Raw genomic sequence first — 20071 nt, forward strand, 5'->3', positions numbered from 1 at the left:
AAACTGGGAGAGCAACACCTGAAGCTCACCGCAATTACCCGAGGCCTCAGATATTCCACTGTAAATAAACCATGATTTGTCAGAAAAGCATATCAGGAAAATGAAGCAGTAGCTGTCTACGGACTAGTAGGAGTATGAAAGTCTGTGTGGAGGTAGGGGAAAATGAGTAAGCAGCGAAGGACTGAAATGCTGCGAAGAAGAGTTGCGCACACTTGGGGTGCACACTTTCACTCTACCTGTCCTCCTCAATGGGGAGGGGTTTCGCTCTCTGGACCATCAGGAGATATTGGCCTGTACCTGCTCCTTCCTGCTGGCTTCAGGGTGTATCAGAGACATATGATACATAGTTATTAGTCAAGACATTCTTCCACTTTGGTCAATATTCCCTCTCCTAGCACTGGACGGCCAGGCTCGATACAGCATATGCTGTCAGTGGCCCTGAAACCCAACAGAAGAAGAAGATGGTTTACATGAGTAAGGAGAAGAGATGGGAGATGGATCAGTGTCCATCAATGGTTTTGTCTTCTCAATATATTCGGAGACAGCTTCAAGTGTTTCAGAGGACAAGGAAGTTGCATGTAGTATGACATCAGAGGTAGAAGGGGGAAGGTGAGTATAGATTGGAGATGATGGAAGATACCAAAGAAGGGAGGAGGGGATGAGAGGGTAACTTGGGAAGGAACTTTTGAGGGGACAGGAGAGGAAGAAACTTGTGAGGGGGCTGGAGAGGAGGGGACTGTACGAGGGGGAGAACGAACTCTATACTCGTAACAGAACTAGTATAAGAGGTAAAGAACTAGGTACAGAGACTGGAAAGAAAAAATGTTTGGAAAGGCTATGTGAAGAAGGGGTAAAAGGAAGTTTGAACTTTGGTGATGGTTTAAACTTCAAAGAAATAGATGAAGGGAAGGTGCAGTTGTGTGAGGTCTTGTAAATATAGAAACATGCGAACGAGAAGATGAAGATTCATGAACAGTATTAGGCATTGAGGTAGGGACCTCGGAGGCGAGGACTGCAAGAGTTAGAGATAGAGGTGACTGAGGAAGTTGTGACACTAGAGACAATGGAAATAGGTACTACCAAGGTTGGAGATCTCTTAATAACTCTAGAGTAAGAACGTTGTGGAAGTATTCCCTGGAGGCGAAGATGAGAGACTGCTATGGCATATGTGAAACCTTCTTTCTCTTTGTATGGTCATCAGCACTACAGACTGGGCACTCTGTCATGGACCCGCAATGTTTTGCTGGGTGGCCAAAGCACCAGCAATTTCTGCACTGTTGTGGTGTAGGGATCAACTCTCAGACTTGGAAACCGTGTCCAGCAATATAAACAGAGGACGGAAGCTCATGACAGTCAAAAGTTAAGCGAGCTACATTGCAGGGGTAGCATCTCTGCCCGTGGGCAGGTAGTACATACGTCTTTGAGAACTGGGAGATCTTGGAGCTCAAGTTGTTCAAGAATGTCATCACCACATGTCTGGAAGTTATGTTGAACAATGGTATGAGGTAGAATGACGGTACCACTACAAGAATTGAGAAAGTGGTGTTTTTGAATTGTTACAGGGATAGCATATACCGTGGTAAGGAGAGAAAGATTGTGGGCATGGCTACCGTGGTGGTGCATGCATCGCTCTTTGAGAGCATGAAATGAAATATTTTGACCAATGTGGCATAGGAGCGCCTTGCCAATACTGTGATCTGAAAGATAGTAGATGTCGTATTACAATAAAAAAGAAGCACTAAACCTACAAGGGTCATATAGCCCTTTGAAACGTAGTGTGTAAGGGAAGCAAGTGTCATGCCAGTTTTTTCTGAGCAGAGTGAGAAGTAACAGTAATATCGTCAGTTAATGGTCTTGGCTGTTTAGGTGTGGAACTGGAATTGGTCTGACTTAAGATGAACGGGTGATCTGAGAATCATCACACCTTATAGGGAGAAGCTGGAAGCATGGTCAAGAAGTGTGGAGGTCGGATGTACCAAAGGAGCCAGATGGAACCTCGGCACCTGAAGCTGGTGATGAAATGGCACCAGCAGAAGGTACAAGGGCATTGGAAAGGTCCAAAGAATGGTCAGATAATGAGATAGGGTCAGAACAGGGTGTGTTAGCAGAAAGGGGCCTGGGAGGAGCTGGTTCGTGGATTTAGGACTCCATGGTTGTCATTTTTGTTTCTTACAAGAAAAAAAAAGGAAAAAAATGGGGGGGAATGTGGAGGGATAGCTCCTAGGAGGAACGAAAGGGCCGTAAATCTGTCTCCGTGCCCAAGAGAACCCCAGTATCACAAGCAGTGCAGATGTGGCATGGGACCCATGCCATACCCTACCTTTCATGCCAGTAAACTAGCAATCTGGGATAGCAACCTCACATCTACTGAGCCACCTCAGTGGACAAGAGAGAGAGAGCAGCCGGATGCCCGCCACAAAGAATACCTCCTTCAGCTACCACCTCCCGGAATCCGTCAGGCAGCCTCCAGAAAGACACCCAGAGCCACCCCCCGAGAACCGGAGAGGGAATGGGACATCCCAAGTTGATCCAGATTCCACTGAAAACTACACCACCACCAAGGACCTCAATGGTATGGGTTGGACCACAGTACCCTTCCCCCTCCCCAAAGGTTGAAAACAAGAAGGGGATAGGGAGAGGAGGAGGAGGAAAGGGAGGAGAGGGATGGGATAGGGAAAGGGGGACTAAGGGGAGGTAATTAGGTTCAGTCTGAGGAAGAAGACGAAAAGGTCCAATTCCTAAGACCAATAACCTATTTACCACGAAAAGGCCCCCCCCCCCCCCCCCTTAAAGAGGTGACAATCCACAACCATATGTCTTGGTTAACAATCTCCAACCATCCACCTCATCTCATAATCCACAACCATCCAGCTGATAATCCATGACCATCCAGCTGACAATCCACAACCATACAGCAGACAATCCATGACCATCCAGCTGACAATCCATAACCACCCAGCTGACAATCCATGACCATCCAGCTGACAGTCCACGACCATCAAGCTGACAATCCACAACCATACGGCTGACAAGCTACAACCATCCACCTAAGCTCAGTAGGGTCAATGCATCCCTCTCCATTGTTCAGAATTATCAACATACACCAGCAACCACAATTCAAGGTAATATTATTTCTGTAACATTCACAGCCTTAATGCATTAAACAATACATGTGGACAACCAGCTACAATAACAATTTTATTTGTTTACAGTTTGGAGACCAAAAAATAAAAAAAAAAAAAGTTGTTTGCCATTTTGGGGGGTTCATTGAACATTACCCTATTTTTTCCCATATGTTTCTCAATTTGTTTTAGATGATTTTATCAATGCCATTTTCAAGAGTGTAACTTCCATCATAACTAAATGTCAACTGTATATACAATAAAAACTGTGAAGCTCCAATTGTTGTATAATATAACTGTTTAAAATACTTCTGGCCTTTTTATATATACTATTTAGGTATAAAAACTCGGCATTAACAAATTAAAAATTTTTTAGGGAAAATAAGTGCCTGATACAATAACTTAATTTCTCTTATTAAACTTATTAATTTATTGATAGTGCTAATGAGTAAGGGTTATACTGTACCTGGGCAATGGGAAGCAATCTAAGGGGAGGGTAGCTTCATTTTCTCAAATCAAGAGACTTTTAACATTATTACAGTCCCATAGATCAAGACACCAGCATAAGGAAGCTTCAGCCTTCAACATTAAGAAACCTCACATGAAGTGTCCTTTTAAAACATTCAAGTTCACATGAACAGCTTTGCTGATCATGTGAACAATGCTGTGAACAATGGGTAAACAATGCTGTGAAAGGGTTAAGTAATTTTTTTATTTTTCGAAAAGTCGGCCACCTCCCACTGAGGCAGGGTGACCCAAAAAAGAAAGAAAATCCCCAAAAAGAAAATATTTTCATCAGCATTCAACACTTTCACCTCACTCATACATAATCAGTCTTTGCAGAGGAGCCCAGATACAACAGTTTAGAAGCATATATCAAGATATATAACATATCCCTCCAAGCTGCCAGTATCCTAAACCCCTCCTTTGTAATTTATTATCTACAAAAAGTTCTGAGGTTCTTGCAGTTAATTATCTACAAAAAGCATTTCTACTCATGTATTGTATTATCTACAGAAAGTGTTTCTGCTTATGTGTAATATATCTACAACTGTAATTAATATTTTGAGCCTAAACTGTAATAACTCTGTAGCAGGAGTAAAGAAACTAGACTTTTTCAAACACTTTATTGTTGAATCCAACGATAAGTGGATCCAGTCTTGAATTTTAAAATAACTGATAATATTGTGACCACTTTTCAAAATTTTCCCTTTATGAACATGGAAACTGAGGCAGGGAATAACATGAAACTTAACTCTGGAACAAAATGACATTCCCTTAGTATCCTCTGGATGGTGTGAGCACTCCTGGTGCCCCAAAATTAGTCTTTCTAATCGAACACACGTAAGCTCCTCCCCTGCCTCCATCAAGAAAAATAGATGTGTGACATTAGTGCTGCTTTATAACAAGATATAGTTGCCTTGATATTTAATATTCTTACTATTAATTATTATGATATCTGTATCTCCTATGTACAAAGGCCGACCCACAGCTAGTTGCTTTAGTACGAAGCTTGGAAGGATGACGAAAATGAAATCACACTATTGGCTACCACACTGAACCACAGTGTTTTGCTGCAGGTCACGCAGAGGCAATGGTTCCTTGCTTGTCACAAGTCTCGACAAAAAACCTCCAACAGTTCACATACAGTATGATCAAATAATTTAAACTAAAACAACGAGATCCTACACCTGGCAGCTAATTTCAGCACAGTTTTTGTGGTAAACACAAGTCAGTTTTATTGACACTGAGATTCATTCTGAATGGTTAAACATTAGACAACCAGATTTTTCAACCACTCTTAATTCATCTACACACAAACTAAATCTGTTTACACCAAAAACTAAGCTTCAACATGACTTGGTAGAAGCTGAGCAGGAACTACAGAGGTAGAAGGCTCAATTTTGTTATGATGAATGCTCTTGGGTTAACAATGAAGAAAATCAGTACTTTATTATATTGTAGTCATGCATTCGTTCTAATACATGCACACTTTCTAAATGGGCTTTACTCAAGGTACAAAGCATAAAGGTTTGGAGCTAAGAATTTTTGCATACCTTTTATCTAGATGAAAAACTACCTCTACCAATGACAGGCTTCTAGAACGAATAAAAACGGAAACGATGAAAAGCTGATACAGGACTTTAGTGTGGAATGTTATGGACCCAATGTGTCACTTTAGACAAATTTCACAAACCAAAGCAATGTTTAGAGCAGATTATAAGGCATTACTGTGTAAAGGGATAAAATTAAATTACTTATTTCCTTTTTAGGTTAAAATGTATTCTCAGATTTTACTGCACATTTGCAAAAATGTTTATACATGTCCATTGAGGGATAACATAAAATAAACTTAATCATTAAAACATTAATCAACGATTGTGGGACAAGGTTTGAGCAGTACAGCTGTAACAACTCTACTCTGAATAAATGATTATGATCATTATGAAAACAGTCTTGCAAACTAGGTAGTTTCATGAAGATTGGGGCTGTCTATAGACTATCTACACTATTTTTTACACTTTATTTTGGCTCCAATTTTGTAGCCATCACACTTCTACTCATGTGCACTAAAATTTACACAAAATTTTAACAGATGAGACAAACTTCACCAGGGCTACAGGTGTGAGAAAGCAATGTTTCCCTTTCAAAACCTCAGACCATTGTAGATTATAATCTTTTGAGCCACTGAATAGACATTAAATGTGTATTTGTATGTATGTATACCATTTGTGTATGTGTATAAATTTTGTTTATATATTTAGGTATATATATGTGTATTTATATATGGATTTATATATATGTATATATATATATAAATATATATTTATATAATGTATATATGTATATATTTATATATGTATTTATATGTATTTATATATATTTATATATATTTATATATTTTTTTTATCTTAATTATTATCAATTATAATACCTTTTTCATAATTTTCACGAGACTCTTTGCTTTCTCACACCTGCAACCTGGAAGAGGAGTTAAGAGAGGTTATTTAAACCTCAATTAAAAGTTCTGGTGCATTCTTGAAGTGTCACTTTTGTCTTTATTACATCCTTCACCAGGATTCTGTACAAATATCTCTATGTTACTTACTGCAAATCTTATATATAACAATGGGGAAAATTATAAACAACCATAATGACATTAAAATCCTCAGTAAGTAACACATAAATATGGAATCATACAGGAGAGCACATTACAGAGCAACCAACACTCTGCTTCACTAAAAATTCTCAGGCTCAACTACAAATAAATTTCCATTATTGGGGAGGCTGCTGCTGATGTATTTCTAACTTATGCTCAATAAACTTAATAGTAGGTTTCCATTTCCATCCATCCTCCTGGCCTCCTGCGCAAAATGAATCGTCGACACTCGTCATAAATGAAGATGAGAAGTGAGAAGGGGAGTGCTGGCAGCCACCAATAAAACCTGTTATGAAAAATTGCATTGATTATACAAGGAATTTTTAAAACTATCAATGGCAGTAGAAGGCACTAGAAGCTTTCTTTGGGCCCATGGTGGCTTATTCAGCAGTTGCAAGCACAAAAAATGGAATATGTATTACGAAATGTATTTTATGAATTAGTGGGGTGATGGTCACTCGCCAATTAACAATGCCTTTGTGTAGCGCGGATACTGGGAGGCTGCTCGTACGCATTCCGGACGACTGATGAATGGCAAGGCAAATTATGAAGTGCGAGGCTATACTCTGACAAAAAAAAAAGTTGTCGAAAGGCGAAATTTATGAAGCGTGAGGCTTACGAAACTCGAGGGTCCACTGCATTCTGTATAAAAAATTAGCAAGAATAAAGGAAAGCCTAGCAAAAGTAGGAATATATTAGATGTCATTAAAAAAAAAAGACAACAATAAAGAAGATGAGGTAGCATCCCCCTCCTCTCCCTGGTGACCTCTTGAGAAAAGTAACATCAAGAACATTAAAGATAGAGGTGGGCAGTGGCTGCTTATTCAGTTGTCTTAAGACTGAAGGCATAGCTACAGAGGGGGGGGGGAAGCATTTTTGCAGAATAACAAGAAGTTTGGGAGATTTTAGGCATTATTTTTATTTTTTATTATCACACTGGCCGATTCCCACCAAGGCAGGGTGGCCCGAAAAAGAAAAACTTTCACCATCATTCACTCCATCACTGTCTTGCCAGAAGGGTGCTTTACACTACAGTTTTTAAACTGCAACATTAACACCCCTCCTTCAGAGTGCAGGCACTGTACTTCCCATCTCCAGGACTCAAGTCCGGCCTGCCGGTTTCCCTGAGCCCCTTCATAAATGTTACTTTGCTCACACTCCAACAGCACGTCAAGTATTAAAAACCATTTGTCTCCATTCACTCCTATCAAACGCACTCACGCATGCCTGCTGGAAGTCCAAGCCCCTCACACACAAAACCTCCTTTACCCCCTCCCTCCAACCTTTCCTAGGCCGACCCCGACCCCGCCTTCCTTCCACTACAGACTGATACACTCTTGAAGTCACTCTGTTTTGCTCCATTCTCTCTACATGTCTGAACCACCTCAACAACCCTTCCTCAGCCCTCTGGACAACAGTTTTGGTAATCCCGCACCTCCTCCTAACTTCCAAACTACAAATTCTCTGCATTATATTCACACCACACATTGCCCTCAGACATGACATCTCCACTGCCTCCAGCCTTCTCCTCGCTGCAACATTCATCACCCATGCTTCACACCCATATAAGAGCGTTGGTAAAACTATACTCTCATACATTCCCCTCTTTGCCTCCAAGGACAAAGTTCTTTGTCTCCACAGACTCCTAAGTGCACCACTCACCCTTTTAGGCATATCCAGTAATATGTATGCCTTTTATGCATATCCAGTAATATAAGAAATGCAGATGTTGAAAGTTGTCTGGATATTCTATACATCTTTAACTTCAAGTGTCTTAAATGAGGAAGTAGTATAATGTTGCAGTCTAGAGTAGAACTGCCTAATGAATATCACTGGCTTTGCATTTTATTATCCAATTATTGTTTTCTTCTAGCTGTGATACCATTAACCCTTTGACTGTTTCGGTCGTATACATATGTCTTACGAGCCAGTGTGTTTGACGTATACGTATATACTCAAAAATTCTAACAGCTTCAAATCAAGCAGGAGAAAGCTGGTAGGCCCACATGTAAGAGAATAGGTCTGTGTAGCTGGTGTGCACCATACAAAATAATTCTGCAGCATGCAGTGCATAATGAGAAAAAAACTACCGACTTTGTGGTGCACTTTTGTACAGTATTTGTTTCTATTCTCGTTTTCTTGGTCTCATTTGATAGAACGGAAAACATATTATAGAAATAGAAGTGATTTTGATTGGTTTTACTATGAAAAGAATCTTGAAATGGAGCTCAGAATAGGTGAAATGTTTGATTTTTGCTGAGGTTCAAAAGTAAACAAATGATGTCATTGTCCAATAAATGTCCAGCTAGCCATTCTAATATGCATTCATGAATGGGTTGACATTATTTATACAATTATTACAATATTGCAGTAGTCTGCATAACAGTAAATCTTCTATTTTTTTTGTTGGAATAAAAATTGAAGATAGAAAGCAACAGTAATATCAGAGGGGCCTGGAGACGTGACTGATGAACAAAGAAAATGTTATTTTAGAGCCAGGAATGTCTGCATTGTTCATTCTGGACCCTATTTTGAAATTGGCATATTTTTTAATTTGCGTGAAACTAGCCAAATCGCAAATTTCTGACCATGTTATTGGGTAATTGAAATCAGAAAATGGGCAGTTTCTTGTACTCAATCGATAGAACAAATGAGTTTGGTCGACTGGAACAAAGGAATTAGCCAAAAATAGGGCTCAAAGTGGGCGAAATCGCTGATTCGTAAATATCGCCGAGGTTGCTAACTTCGCGAGAGCGTAATTTCTAAGTTTTCCAACAAATTTCATTCTTTTGGTGTCATTACCATCAGGAAAAGATTCTCTATCATTTCAGAAGAAAAAATCTTTTTTTTTTTTTTTTTTCTTTTTTGACACCAGGAGACACCTCAGGATTTGGGGTTCCGACAGTCAAAGGGTTAAGCATCACTCATATCAGGACTTGACCTATGTTCCTTTGTTTCTTTTTCTGTATGTCACTTTTCTCTTACCTTATTTTTACCTCACTTTCAAAGATGTGTAAAAAAATTATACTCTGACTTGATTAAATTCTACTGAGTGAAACAGTGTCCCAATAAAAGTTTATGCTGCACATTATTTTCATACCTATAAGTTCTTCAGAAATGGTTAGCCTTAGACACCTCATATACCATGTTTGTGTAGCTGAAATGTGTCTAAGTTGATCACTTCCTGTAGACCATTAGACTATACAGTGATGTCCTTCAATCTTCACTGGATGAAATTCAGATATGAAATGTCTTTGAAAGATGATACAGCAATATACAGTAGGGCCCCCATTTTAAGGCATTTTGCCTTACGGCATTCCGCTAATATGGACATTTCAAATTGTGACCAAAACTCCCCCCCACCTGACTTTCTAATATGGGCACTGCACCCCACCCATTTTGTTGGCATTATCCGTTAGTACCGCATCTCTCTGTCTGGAAACTTTCCAAAATTTCAAGTGTTTTAAAGTTATTTCATGCTTTATATATACAGTGGACCCTTGTTTTTCGTAAGCATCGGAAGTTGTAATTTTCAAAAATCGTAATGTGTTTTCCTCAAAATATTGACTCACAAATCGTCCTCTAACTCGCAAGTAGTCATTCATCCCAGACCTTTATGCACGGCCACGAGCAGCCCCACAATCCATTCACAGCCAATGTGCCATTGTTTATCAGTGAGTGGTGAGGACGATCCCACGCGTTCATACGATACATTTTGTAATATTCCATTCGTTTTAGTGCTCGCAACTGCCAAATAAGCTACCATGGTCCCAAAGAAAACTCCTAGTACCAGGCCTTTGGTAAAGGTGAGACAAGATAGAATTCAAGAAAGAACTCATAGCAAAGTACCAAAGTGGAGGAGGAAGAGAGAGGGGAGAATGTACCATCTTCAGTGATTCTATGATATGTACAATACTTAAGCAGCAAAAGTTGATAAAACCTATAGCACCAGCCAGTGACAAAATGTAGCATTTAACAGTGTAGCAAGTAAGTTAATCGATTAATCGATAGAAAAAATGACAGCACAAACCTAACTCCTCCAATGTTGTTGGAGTTGTATAGGGCTACTGACAACACCACTGCCTCCATCACCACTATGTACAGATTATGCTCTCAGTGGCCCTTAAACAGCCAACAACAAAACACAACACTACTCGTGACATACGTAATAGCATTTTTTATTCATTCTAGAGTATATTTCACGTTTCTATGTTATTAATATTGTTTATTATGTCATATTAGATGAATTGTGACAGATAAATAAGCTGTAGAGTTGATATTAGTGCCTGCCTCTAAACCCACTCCCCTGCCACTGCCAAAATTCCTAACATAAGTAATGACATATTTTATTCATACATCAACAAGAGTCTTCAATAAAGGTAAGTGTAATGTTATTATTGTTTTATTGTTCATGTCTCATTGTTTTCTGTGTATGTGAATCTATACATCATGTAAAAAAAATAATTTTTTGTTAACCCGTAAACGGTCCAAACATATATATACGTTCTTACCGCTAGTGCCCCAAACTTAAATATACATTTTATTTTTCCTGCCTCCAAATTTGGCACAATTGGCCTGAGATGCCTGGTCAGCATAGAATGGGTCTTAACACTCAGTGTGCACCATATTAAAAAAATCTGGCACCACTTAGTACCTTGTGGGAGTGCCCGTTATAGTGAGTGCCAGCTAGAGCAAACAGTGGGGCAAATACCAAGGATTCACTGATGTAATATTAACACTTCCCTTTTAAGAGGAAAGTGATGTTAACCCCAAGTTTAGGGTCTATCTATCTGTCCCTGTCTATTTCTGTCTGTCTATCTGTCTCACAGGCATACACAAATACAATTATACATTGTAAATTACCTAGGATAACCTAAAAAATCCGAAGCGCTATACTGTGCTTGTAGATATAATGCATAAGAATACCTGTTGGTTCACAGTGGCTCTCTCTGAGATAGGCAGAGAGACAAGCAGACAGAGAAATAAGACAAAGACAGATAATCAGAGATACGAGCTCATCAAATGTTATCCCTTATCTCTGCACCCTCGCTGGCACCCATCAAATGTCATAGCTTATCTCATCTCATCTTATCTCTGCACCTTCCAGCCCATCAAATGTCATCTCATATCCGATCTTATCACTACCCTCCCAGATGCTTGTCACTGAACACTTGTCTTACACACTGCTTCAAAGGAATTTCTTCCTTCTTACTTCTTCCACTTCCTCCTCCTCCTCCTCCTTCTTTCTCCTCCTCCTTCCTTCTTTTTCTTCTTCTATACTCCCATGTATCCAAAACATTGCTGGGACCCATAAATACTTTGTATATATTCCTAGACAATAGTGTCAGAACAAAGATTCATTATGAAATGACAAGAAATACAATAAATTATAATTATCAGAACATAAAAATTATATAAAATAATATAAAAATAAGAAAAAATGGTATATCAGCAACACTTCTGCAAATGGCAGGACTATGTTGTCGTCAGTTGAGCATTAAGTGTCAACTTTGCAGCCTCATATCTCAGTAAGTACTGACCCTAATTTTTTTTATTTTAATCCTATAACATTTAGAATAATGTGCTCTTTATTTTCATTAAAAAAATTATTTTTTTTATTTTTCAAAATATTCGGGGCACTGGGGTAGTGAACGTATATATACGTTTGGACCGTTTACGGATTAATACTTTTGGTCTGAAACTGATTAATTGGATTTACATTATTTCTTATGGGGAAAATGGTTTCACAAACTGTCAATTTCACCATTAGTCACACTCTCTGCAACGGATTAATTATGAAAAACGAGGGTCCACTGTACTCTGATAACTGCACTTATGTGTACCTGTACCTAAATAAACTTACACACTGTGCTGGCATGCATGTACAAATTAAAATCACTAAGAGTGTCTTATTAGTCTTGAGGACGCCATATTAATAATAATACGCAATAATAATTACCCTGAGGCACATTAAATGTCATATATTACGTTAATATAAACATTTTCATTAATCCATCTACAATACTTTTTCAAAATTACACAATAAACATGCTATGTAACATATAAACATGATAAATACACCCCACAGTAGAATAAATTAACATTAATATGAGATGTTATGTGTATGAACCAAAACCAGACACATTCATCTGCTTGTTTACATAACTCCGAGTCTCTCTCCTCTCTCATTTACTCGTTCTCTCGCTTTCATTTATTCGTTTTACCTCATTTACTCACCTCTCACCCTACATTAAGACTACAAATATTTTAAAGTAAGTAATGAGTGTACTGCATATGCATCATAGCTCTAGACCCCTTTAAATGTCATAGTATATTACATGTGGGTGGGGTGGCCTGGCCTGGCTGGCTACCATACCTCCCATACCTGGCTTCCAATAAATAGATACTATTCACCTTTCACCCCACATTAACCCTTTGACTGTCGCGGCCGTATATATACGTTTGTGAGGTACCGTGTTTGACGTATATATACTCATAAATTCTAGCGGCTTCAAATCAGGCAGGAGAAAGCTAGTAGGCCCACATGTGAGAGAATGGGTCTGTGTGGTCAGTGTGCGCCACATAAAAAAAATCCTGGAGCACGCAGTGCATAATGAGAAAAAAAAAACTCCGACCGTTTTTTTTTAATTAAAATGCCGACTTTGTGGTCTATTTTCGTATAGTATTTGTGGTTGTATTCTCGTTTTCTTGGTCTCATTTGATAGAATGGAAACTATATTATAGAAATGGAGGTGATTTTGATTAATTTTACTATAAAAAGAACCTGGAAATGGAGCACAAAGTACAGGAAATGTTTGATTTTTGCCGATGTTCAAAAGTGAACAAATGATGTCATTGTCCAATAAATGTCCAAATAGCCATTCTAATACGCAGTCATGAATGGGTTGATGTAATTTTTACAATTATTACAGTATTGCAGTAGTCTGCATAACAGTAAATCTTCTATTTTTTGTTTGAATAAAATTTCAAAATAAAAAGCAAGAGTAATATCACAGGGACCTGGAGACATGACTGATGAACAAAGAAAATGTTATTTTAGAGCCAGGAATGTCTGCATTGTTCATTCTGGACCTTATTTTGAAATTGTCGTATTTTTTAATTTTCGTGAAATTGGCCAAATTGCAAATTTCTGACCATGTTATTGGGTAGTTGAAATCGGTAAATGGGCAGTTTCTTGTACTCAATCGATAGAAAAAATAGAGTTCTGAAGAAATAGTTATGAGTTTGGTTGACTGGAATAACGGAATTAGCCGAAAATAGGGCTCAAAGTGGGCGAAATTGCCGATTTTTAAATATCGCTGAAGTCGCTAACTTCGCGAGAGCGTAATTCCGTCAGTTTTTCATCAAATTTCGTTTTTTTGGTGTCTTTACAATCGGGAAAAGATTCTCTATCATTTCATAAGAAAAAATATTTTTTTTTTTTTTCGAATATTTTGCGACACCAGAAGCAACTTCAGGATTTGGCCCTTCGACAGTCAAAGGGTTAAGACTACAAATATTTTAACCCTTTCACTGTCAAGACCCCTGCTTACAATCTTGCTCTGAGTGTCAAAGAATTTTCGAAAAAAAAAAAATTGTGAAATGATAGAATCTTTTCCTGATGTTAATGAAACCAAAAGTACGGAATTTGATGGAAAACTTACGGAATTACGGTCTTGCGAAGTTAACAGTCTCGGCGCTGTTTACGCGTCAGCGATATCGCCCACTTTGATCCCTATTTTCAGCCAATTTCATTGTTCCAGTTGATCAAACTTGTAGCTATTTCGCTAGAACTCCATTTGTTCTATCGACTTAGTACGAGAAACCGCCCATTTACCAATTTCAACTACCCAATAAAGTGATAAGAATTTTGTAATTTGGCCAATTTCATACACAATTCAAGTAAGGCCAATTTCAAAACAGGCTCCAGAATTAACAATACAAACATTCCTAGCACTAAAATAACATTTTCTCTGTTCATTAGTCACATCTCCAGACCCCTCTTATATTATGCAGACTACTGTATTATTTTAAAAATGGTATAAATAGTAACAGCGCATTTGTGAAAGCATGCACAAATAACCCGCATGTAGAAGAGAGGAGCTTATGACAACGTTTTGGTCTGACTTAGACCATTTACAAAGTCGGACCGAAACGTCTTCTATGTGCAGGTTATTTGTGTATCATTCCAGTCACAGTATTGTGCCTTTTTTTGTTATCTGTGAAATCATATTAGACCCACCAGTTGACCTGTATTGGACATGTGACATGATTTGTTTACTCTCGAACATCAGCAAAAATTGAACATTTCCATTACTTTGAGTTCAATTTCAAGGTACTTTTCATCCATAAATCATTGAAAATCATCTCTATTTCTGTAATACATCTTCCCTTCTATCAAATGAGACCAAGAAACGAGAATACAACAATAAATACCGTAAGAAAATACACCGTAAATTCAGCGTTTTAAACCAAAAACACAGTCAAGAGCTTTTTTCTCATTATGCACTGTGTGGTTTTTTTATACTGCACACACTGACCACTCAGATCCATTCTCTCGTACGTATGCCTACCGGCTGACTTCTCTAAGATTGGAAGCTGCTAGAATTTTGGCGTAATATTATGGCACCAACACTGGCTTGCAAGCCGTAATATTACAACAGTGACAGTGAAAGGGTCAAGGTAAGTAATAAATATACTGTATATCAATTTTTATCGCTCTGGAGTGGTTTAAATGTCGTAGTATATGTGGGTAGGATGGGCTGACCTGGCTGGCTACCATACCTCCCATGCCTGACTTCCTACAAACAAATACTACTCACCTCTCACCCTACATTAAGACTACAAATACTTTAAGGTAAGAAATGAGTGTACTGTGTGTGTACTTTACTCTTTAGTGTTTTTAATGCCTAGTTCTATTGCTAACTTAACATAAGTTAGTATAAACTTGTTATCTGGCATTTATATGCATTTACAAGTGAAAAAATGGCATTCTGCTATTTGGCAATGTCTGCTTTCCAGCGGTAGCCTGGAACCTAACTTGCCATATAAGTGGGGCCGTACTGTATACTAGTTTAGAGAGATTTTTATAAAGATATTGCTAAATAATCTAATGGCACTGGGTTTGAGCAATTGCATAAGAGCAAATATATATGATAAATGGAGAATTACTGGTAGAAATAGAGTTACTGCATACACACATTTTTGAACAAAGCATGAAGCAAGAGAAAACATATAGGGAAACCTGTATGTACTTGGCAATCTTATTTCTCTACACTAGGAATGATTTTAATATGTGACAAGACAGTGCTATCAGCTTAAAGAATTTTTTAAAAATTTATTCCCATACTATTTTAAGGGATGATAGTGGTGTCATGAGTATCACTACAGTATATTTAAGGCCTTTTCAGCCATTTTGATGAATACGAGGTTAAAAATATAAAATACGCTGTGCATGTTACAATAAAAAAAGGAACATCGTAAAGTAATCCTTACTTGAGTGGGTACATACGAAGACCCTTGTCCATTCCTGGGGTGTAGGAGAGGAAGGCGGCTAGAGTAGTTTCGAAACACAGGCCAAAGTTGAGCACCATGTTCCTGTAAAACATTGTATTAAATATTTTATATTACGAGTATAGAATATACACAATTAATTAAATTTTCTATGGCTATACATGTTATATGAATGCATTTTTTCTTTCACCTCAGCAGTTATCCACCAAAGTAGGGCATTAACTCATTAAACAGCTGTTTGTAAAAAGTGCATGGACACCACAATTCAAATGACTTTGGAAATCTTAACACTTTCCAATTCTCAAACCGAAGTCTGGCTTATGCCTAAGTTAATACCTTTAATCCTTAAAGTGGTAGTGCTGCACTTAAAAATCTCGTACTGAAAGTGCCAAACAGCAACATAAACTTTCAAAACTTATTTCTCATAAATCTCTCCAGCCTGAGGTCTATCCACTTTCTGGCATGCCCATGATGCACAGCACAATCCTAGTTATGATTCTTCACAAACCAGTGAATGTAGGAACATCACTGATGCATCAAAGAATATGTAGAAAAATCTATTTACAAAACAAGAAATTAATGAAAAGACACTCTGGCAGAATGGAAACTTCATTAAGATGTTTTGCTTGGAGACCTAGTTTTCTAAAGTCTACATGATATAGATTTTGAGAAAGCTTGGTCTCCAAGTGAAATGTTACAATAAGGTTTCCATACTGCTAAAGTCTTTTCAATTATACATATATTCAATTATACATATATTCAATTATACATATATTCATTATACATATATGTACAGTGGTCCCTCAATAATCATCCATAATCCGTTCCTGGAAGTGGGACTATTATCGAAATGGACGATTTTCGAATCAATTTTCCCCATAAGAAATAATGTAAATTCAATTAATTCGTTCCAGACACCCAGAAGTATCAACAAAAAATTTTTTTTTTACCTAAAAGATAGATTTACATGCACAAAAGAATGAACATTCAACATGACAGTTACCTTTATTGAAGGCTGTTGTTGATGAACGGAAGACAGGGAGGAGGAGAGAGGGAAGAGAGGTTATTTGGGATGGGAATCCCCCTCCATAAGGACTCTAGGGCACTAATAAAATGTATAAATGAACATTGGTAATAGGGGTAGTTGATGAGTGGAACAGTCTGCCTAGTAGGGTGATCAAAGCTAAAACATTGGGTAGTTTCAAATTCAGGCTGGATAAATACATGAGTGAGAGGGGTTGGATTTGAGTCGGACTTGCACCTGAGCTTATTGCTTGGGTAGCATTTGTTCTGTTAGTGGGTTGGATTTGTGAAGGACCGGCCTAGTATGGGCCAGCAGGCCTGTTCCAGTGTTCCTACTTTCTTAAGTTCTTATTTAACATCACACTTACCAGTAGGGTGATCGAGGCTAGGACCTTGGGTAGCTTTAAGAAGATATTGGACAAATATACGAGTTGGAGGAGCTGAGTTTGATTTGTGTCATTGGGTACGGGAGTAAATTCTTGGGTAACTATGGGTGGAGGTCATTTTGATAAGGACCTGCCTTGTATGGGCCAGTAGACCTGCAGTGTTCTTCAACTGTTATGTTCTTATTGGCTATTTGTTTGTGTGAGGGAGGGATGGCAAGTTTATTGTTGGAGAATATGACACTAATATCAACTCTATGGCTTATTTATCTATCACAATTCAATTAATATGACATAATAAACAATATTAATAACAGAGAAACATGGAATATACTCTAGAATGAATAAAATAAGTCATTACGTATGTCACGAGAGGTGTTGTGTTGTGTTGTTGTTGGGTATACAAGGGCCACTGAGTGTAAGCCATCCATAATGGTGGTGAAGCAGCAGCTGAGTCGGCGGTGGTTTTTGTAGCCCTATATAACTCCAACAACATTGGAGGAGTTGGTAGAATCGCTGAACCACTAAAGAAGGAACCCACTACCACCATCACTATGACCTTCTACCACTATTACAACTGTTACCACCATCACTACTACCTTCTACCACCATCACTACTACCTTCTACCACCATCACTACTACCTTTACCACCATCACTACTGCCTTCTACCACCATCACTACTACCTTCTACCACCATCACTACTTCCTTCTACCACCATCACTACTACCTTCTACCACCATCACTACCACCTTCTACCACCATCACTACTACCTTCTACCACCATCACTACTACCTTCTACCACCATCACTACTACCTTCTACCACCATCACTACCACCAAAGAAAGCTTCTAGTGCCAGCCCTTTGGTAAAGAATGTGAGAAACACATAATTTATGAAAAAGTTTGTAGAAAAATACAAAGATGGTGGTGGTAGAGTGGAAGCAGTTGTGATAGTGGTTGATGAACATAAAGGAATATCACTGCAGCAGGCCTGTTGGCCCATGCTCGGCAGGTCCTTTACAATTCATCCCACTAACGAAACATTTTCCCAACCCAGTCCTCAATGCTACCCAAGAAATAAGCTCTGATAACTCTATCCACTCATTTGGGACTTGCAAATAAGTGGATAGAGTTATCAGAGCTTATTTCTTCGGTAGCATTGAGGACTGGGTTGGGAAAATGTTTCGTTAGTGGGATGAATTGTAAAGGACCTGCCGAGCATGGGCCAACAGGCCTGCTGCAGTGATATTCCTTTATGTTCATCAACCACTATCACAACTGCTTCCACTCTACCACCACCATCTTTGTATTTTTCTACAAACTTTTTCATAAATTATGTGTTTCTCACATTCTTTACCAAAGGGTTGGCACTAGAAGCTTTCTTTGGAGCCATGGTAGCTTATTTAGCACTTGCAAGCACTAAAATCAATGGAATATTATGAAATATTTCGTAGGAGCATGTGAGGGGACCGTCACTCACTGGTAAACAATGGCACACTGGCTGGGAAGGAAAGGCCGAGGCGGCTCAGAGCGTGAGTACGCGTCCAGGACGAAGGACTATTAGGACTATTAGCGAGTTACCGGACCATTTGCGAGCCAATATTTTGACGAAAAAACAGGACTATTTCCGAAATGGACGACTTTCAGGCCGGACGATTATTGAGGGACCACTGTACTATTAATGAAGATATAGACTTCAAGGTCACTAGCAGACTTTAAACTAATCCTTAATCATTGGTGAAAAACTCAAAAATATTAATATTCAGGAAAGACCTAAACTACAGATCTGTGTCCCTAATGAGTGTAATGAGAAAACTGCCTTAAAGGATTGTAAGATGAAAACAACAAATTCCTCAAAGACCGCTGCCACAGATTTAGAAATGGAAGGATATACCTTACAAAACTTAACACACACATGATTTATTCACAAAGGTCAAACATTATATCTGACATTATAAATAGAATTTGATTTATTTAAAGGATTTTCATTTATTGGTAATGCACAATATTTTTTTACATATTTGACATACAGTGGAACCTCAGTTTTCGTATGCCCTGGTTTTTGTAGGATTCAGTTTTCAACGACTTTTTTCTTCTAAATTTTGTCCCAGTTTTCGTAGAGTTGACAATGGTTCATACCAAACATGTCCGCCTGCCCACGCCCGCACAAAGCATCCCACATGTTCCGGCTCAATCTGGTACTGTTTCTCGTTGAGTGAACATTACCCTGTGAGTTTGGATAACATTTCATAATCCATCGTATTTTGTGCTTGTTAACTGAAAGCGACTGCTAAATAAGCCACCATGGGGCCAAAGAAAGTTCCGATGCCAGCCCTTTGATAAAGAAGGCAAGAAACACGACAGAATTCAAGAAAGAACTTGTAGCAATGTATGAAAGTGGAAAGTAGCAAAGTACTAAAGTGACCACAGCTGAGGAAACTGCTTCAGAGGAGGAGGAAGAGAGAGGGGAGAATGTGCCTTCTTCAGTGATTAAGGACATGTGTGTAAAGTGAAATAAGTTGCAAAATTTTGTGGAGAAATATCACCCTAACAAAGCTGTTGCAAGCCGTGTCTACATCTTCAATTACAATGCCTTGTCCCATTTTAGGCAAATCTTAAAGAGATGCCAGAAACAGACCTCTCTGAACAGATTTTTTGAGCAATAGGGGTCCAGTGACAAGCTGGTCCTAGTGCCAGTAAAAGACAAAGAAGGGAAGTAACCTCGAATAAAGCCTTGGTACATGAAGTCCTTATGGAAGGGGATTCCCTTTCTAAATAACCTCTCCTCCTCCCTCTACCCTCCTCACTGTCTTCCATATGCCAACAAGAGTCTTCATTAAAGGTAAAAGTGATGTTAAATTTTCATT

The 20071-nt window shown here is 38.5% G+C and overlaps 1 protein-coding gene across 10 annotated transcripts in view; it reads right to left on the minus strand.

The window, feature by feature from the left end:
* Positions 1–4235: 4235 nt before the first annotated feature.
* The window catches only part of Atpalpha (sodium/potassium-transporting ATPase subunit alpha), a 1033168-nt gene continuing 1017332 nt past the window's right edge, over positions 4236–20071 (minus strand). For all 10 annotated transcript variants that reach the window (XM_070090026.1, XM_070090001.1, XM_070089989.1 and 7 more), the window contains 2 exons: positions 15778–15879; positions 4236–6568 (listed from right to left, as the gene is read on the minus strand). In XM_070090026.1, the coding sequence (XP_069946127.1) occupies positions 6448–6568; positions 15778–15879 (223 nt within the window). In that variant the 3' untranslated portion in view covers positions 4236–6447. The remainder of the gene's footprint in view (positions 6569–15777; positions 15880–20071) is intronic.

Source organism: Cherax quadricarinatus, chromosome 3 (genome assembly GCF_038502225.1).
Source record: "Cherax quadricarinatus isolate ZL_2023a chromosome 3, ASM3850222v1, whole genome shotgun sequence".
Taxonomy (NCBI): domain Eukaryota; kingdom Metazoa; phylum Arthropoda; class Malacostraca; order Decapoda; family Parastacidae; genus Cherax; species Cherax quadricarinatus.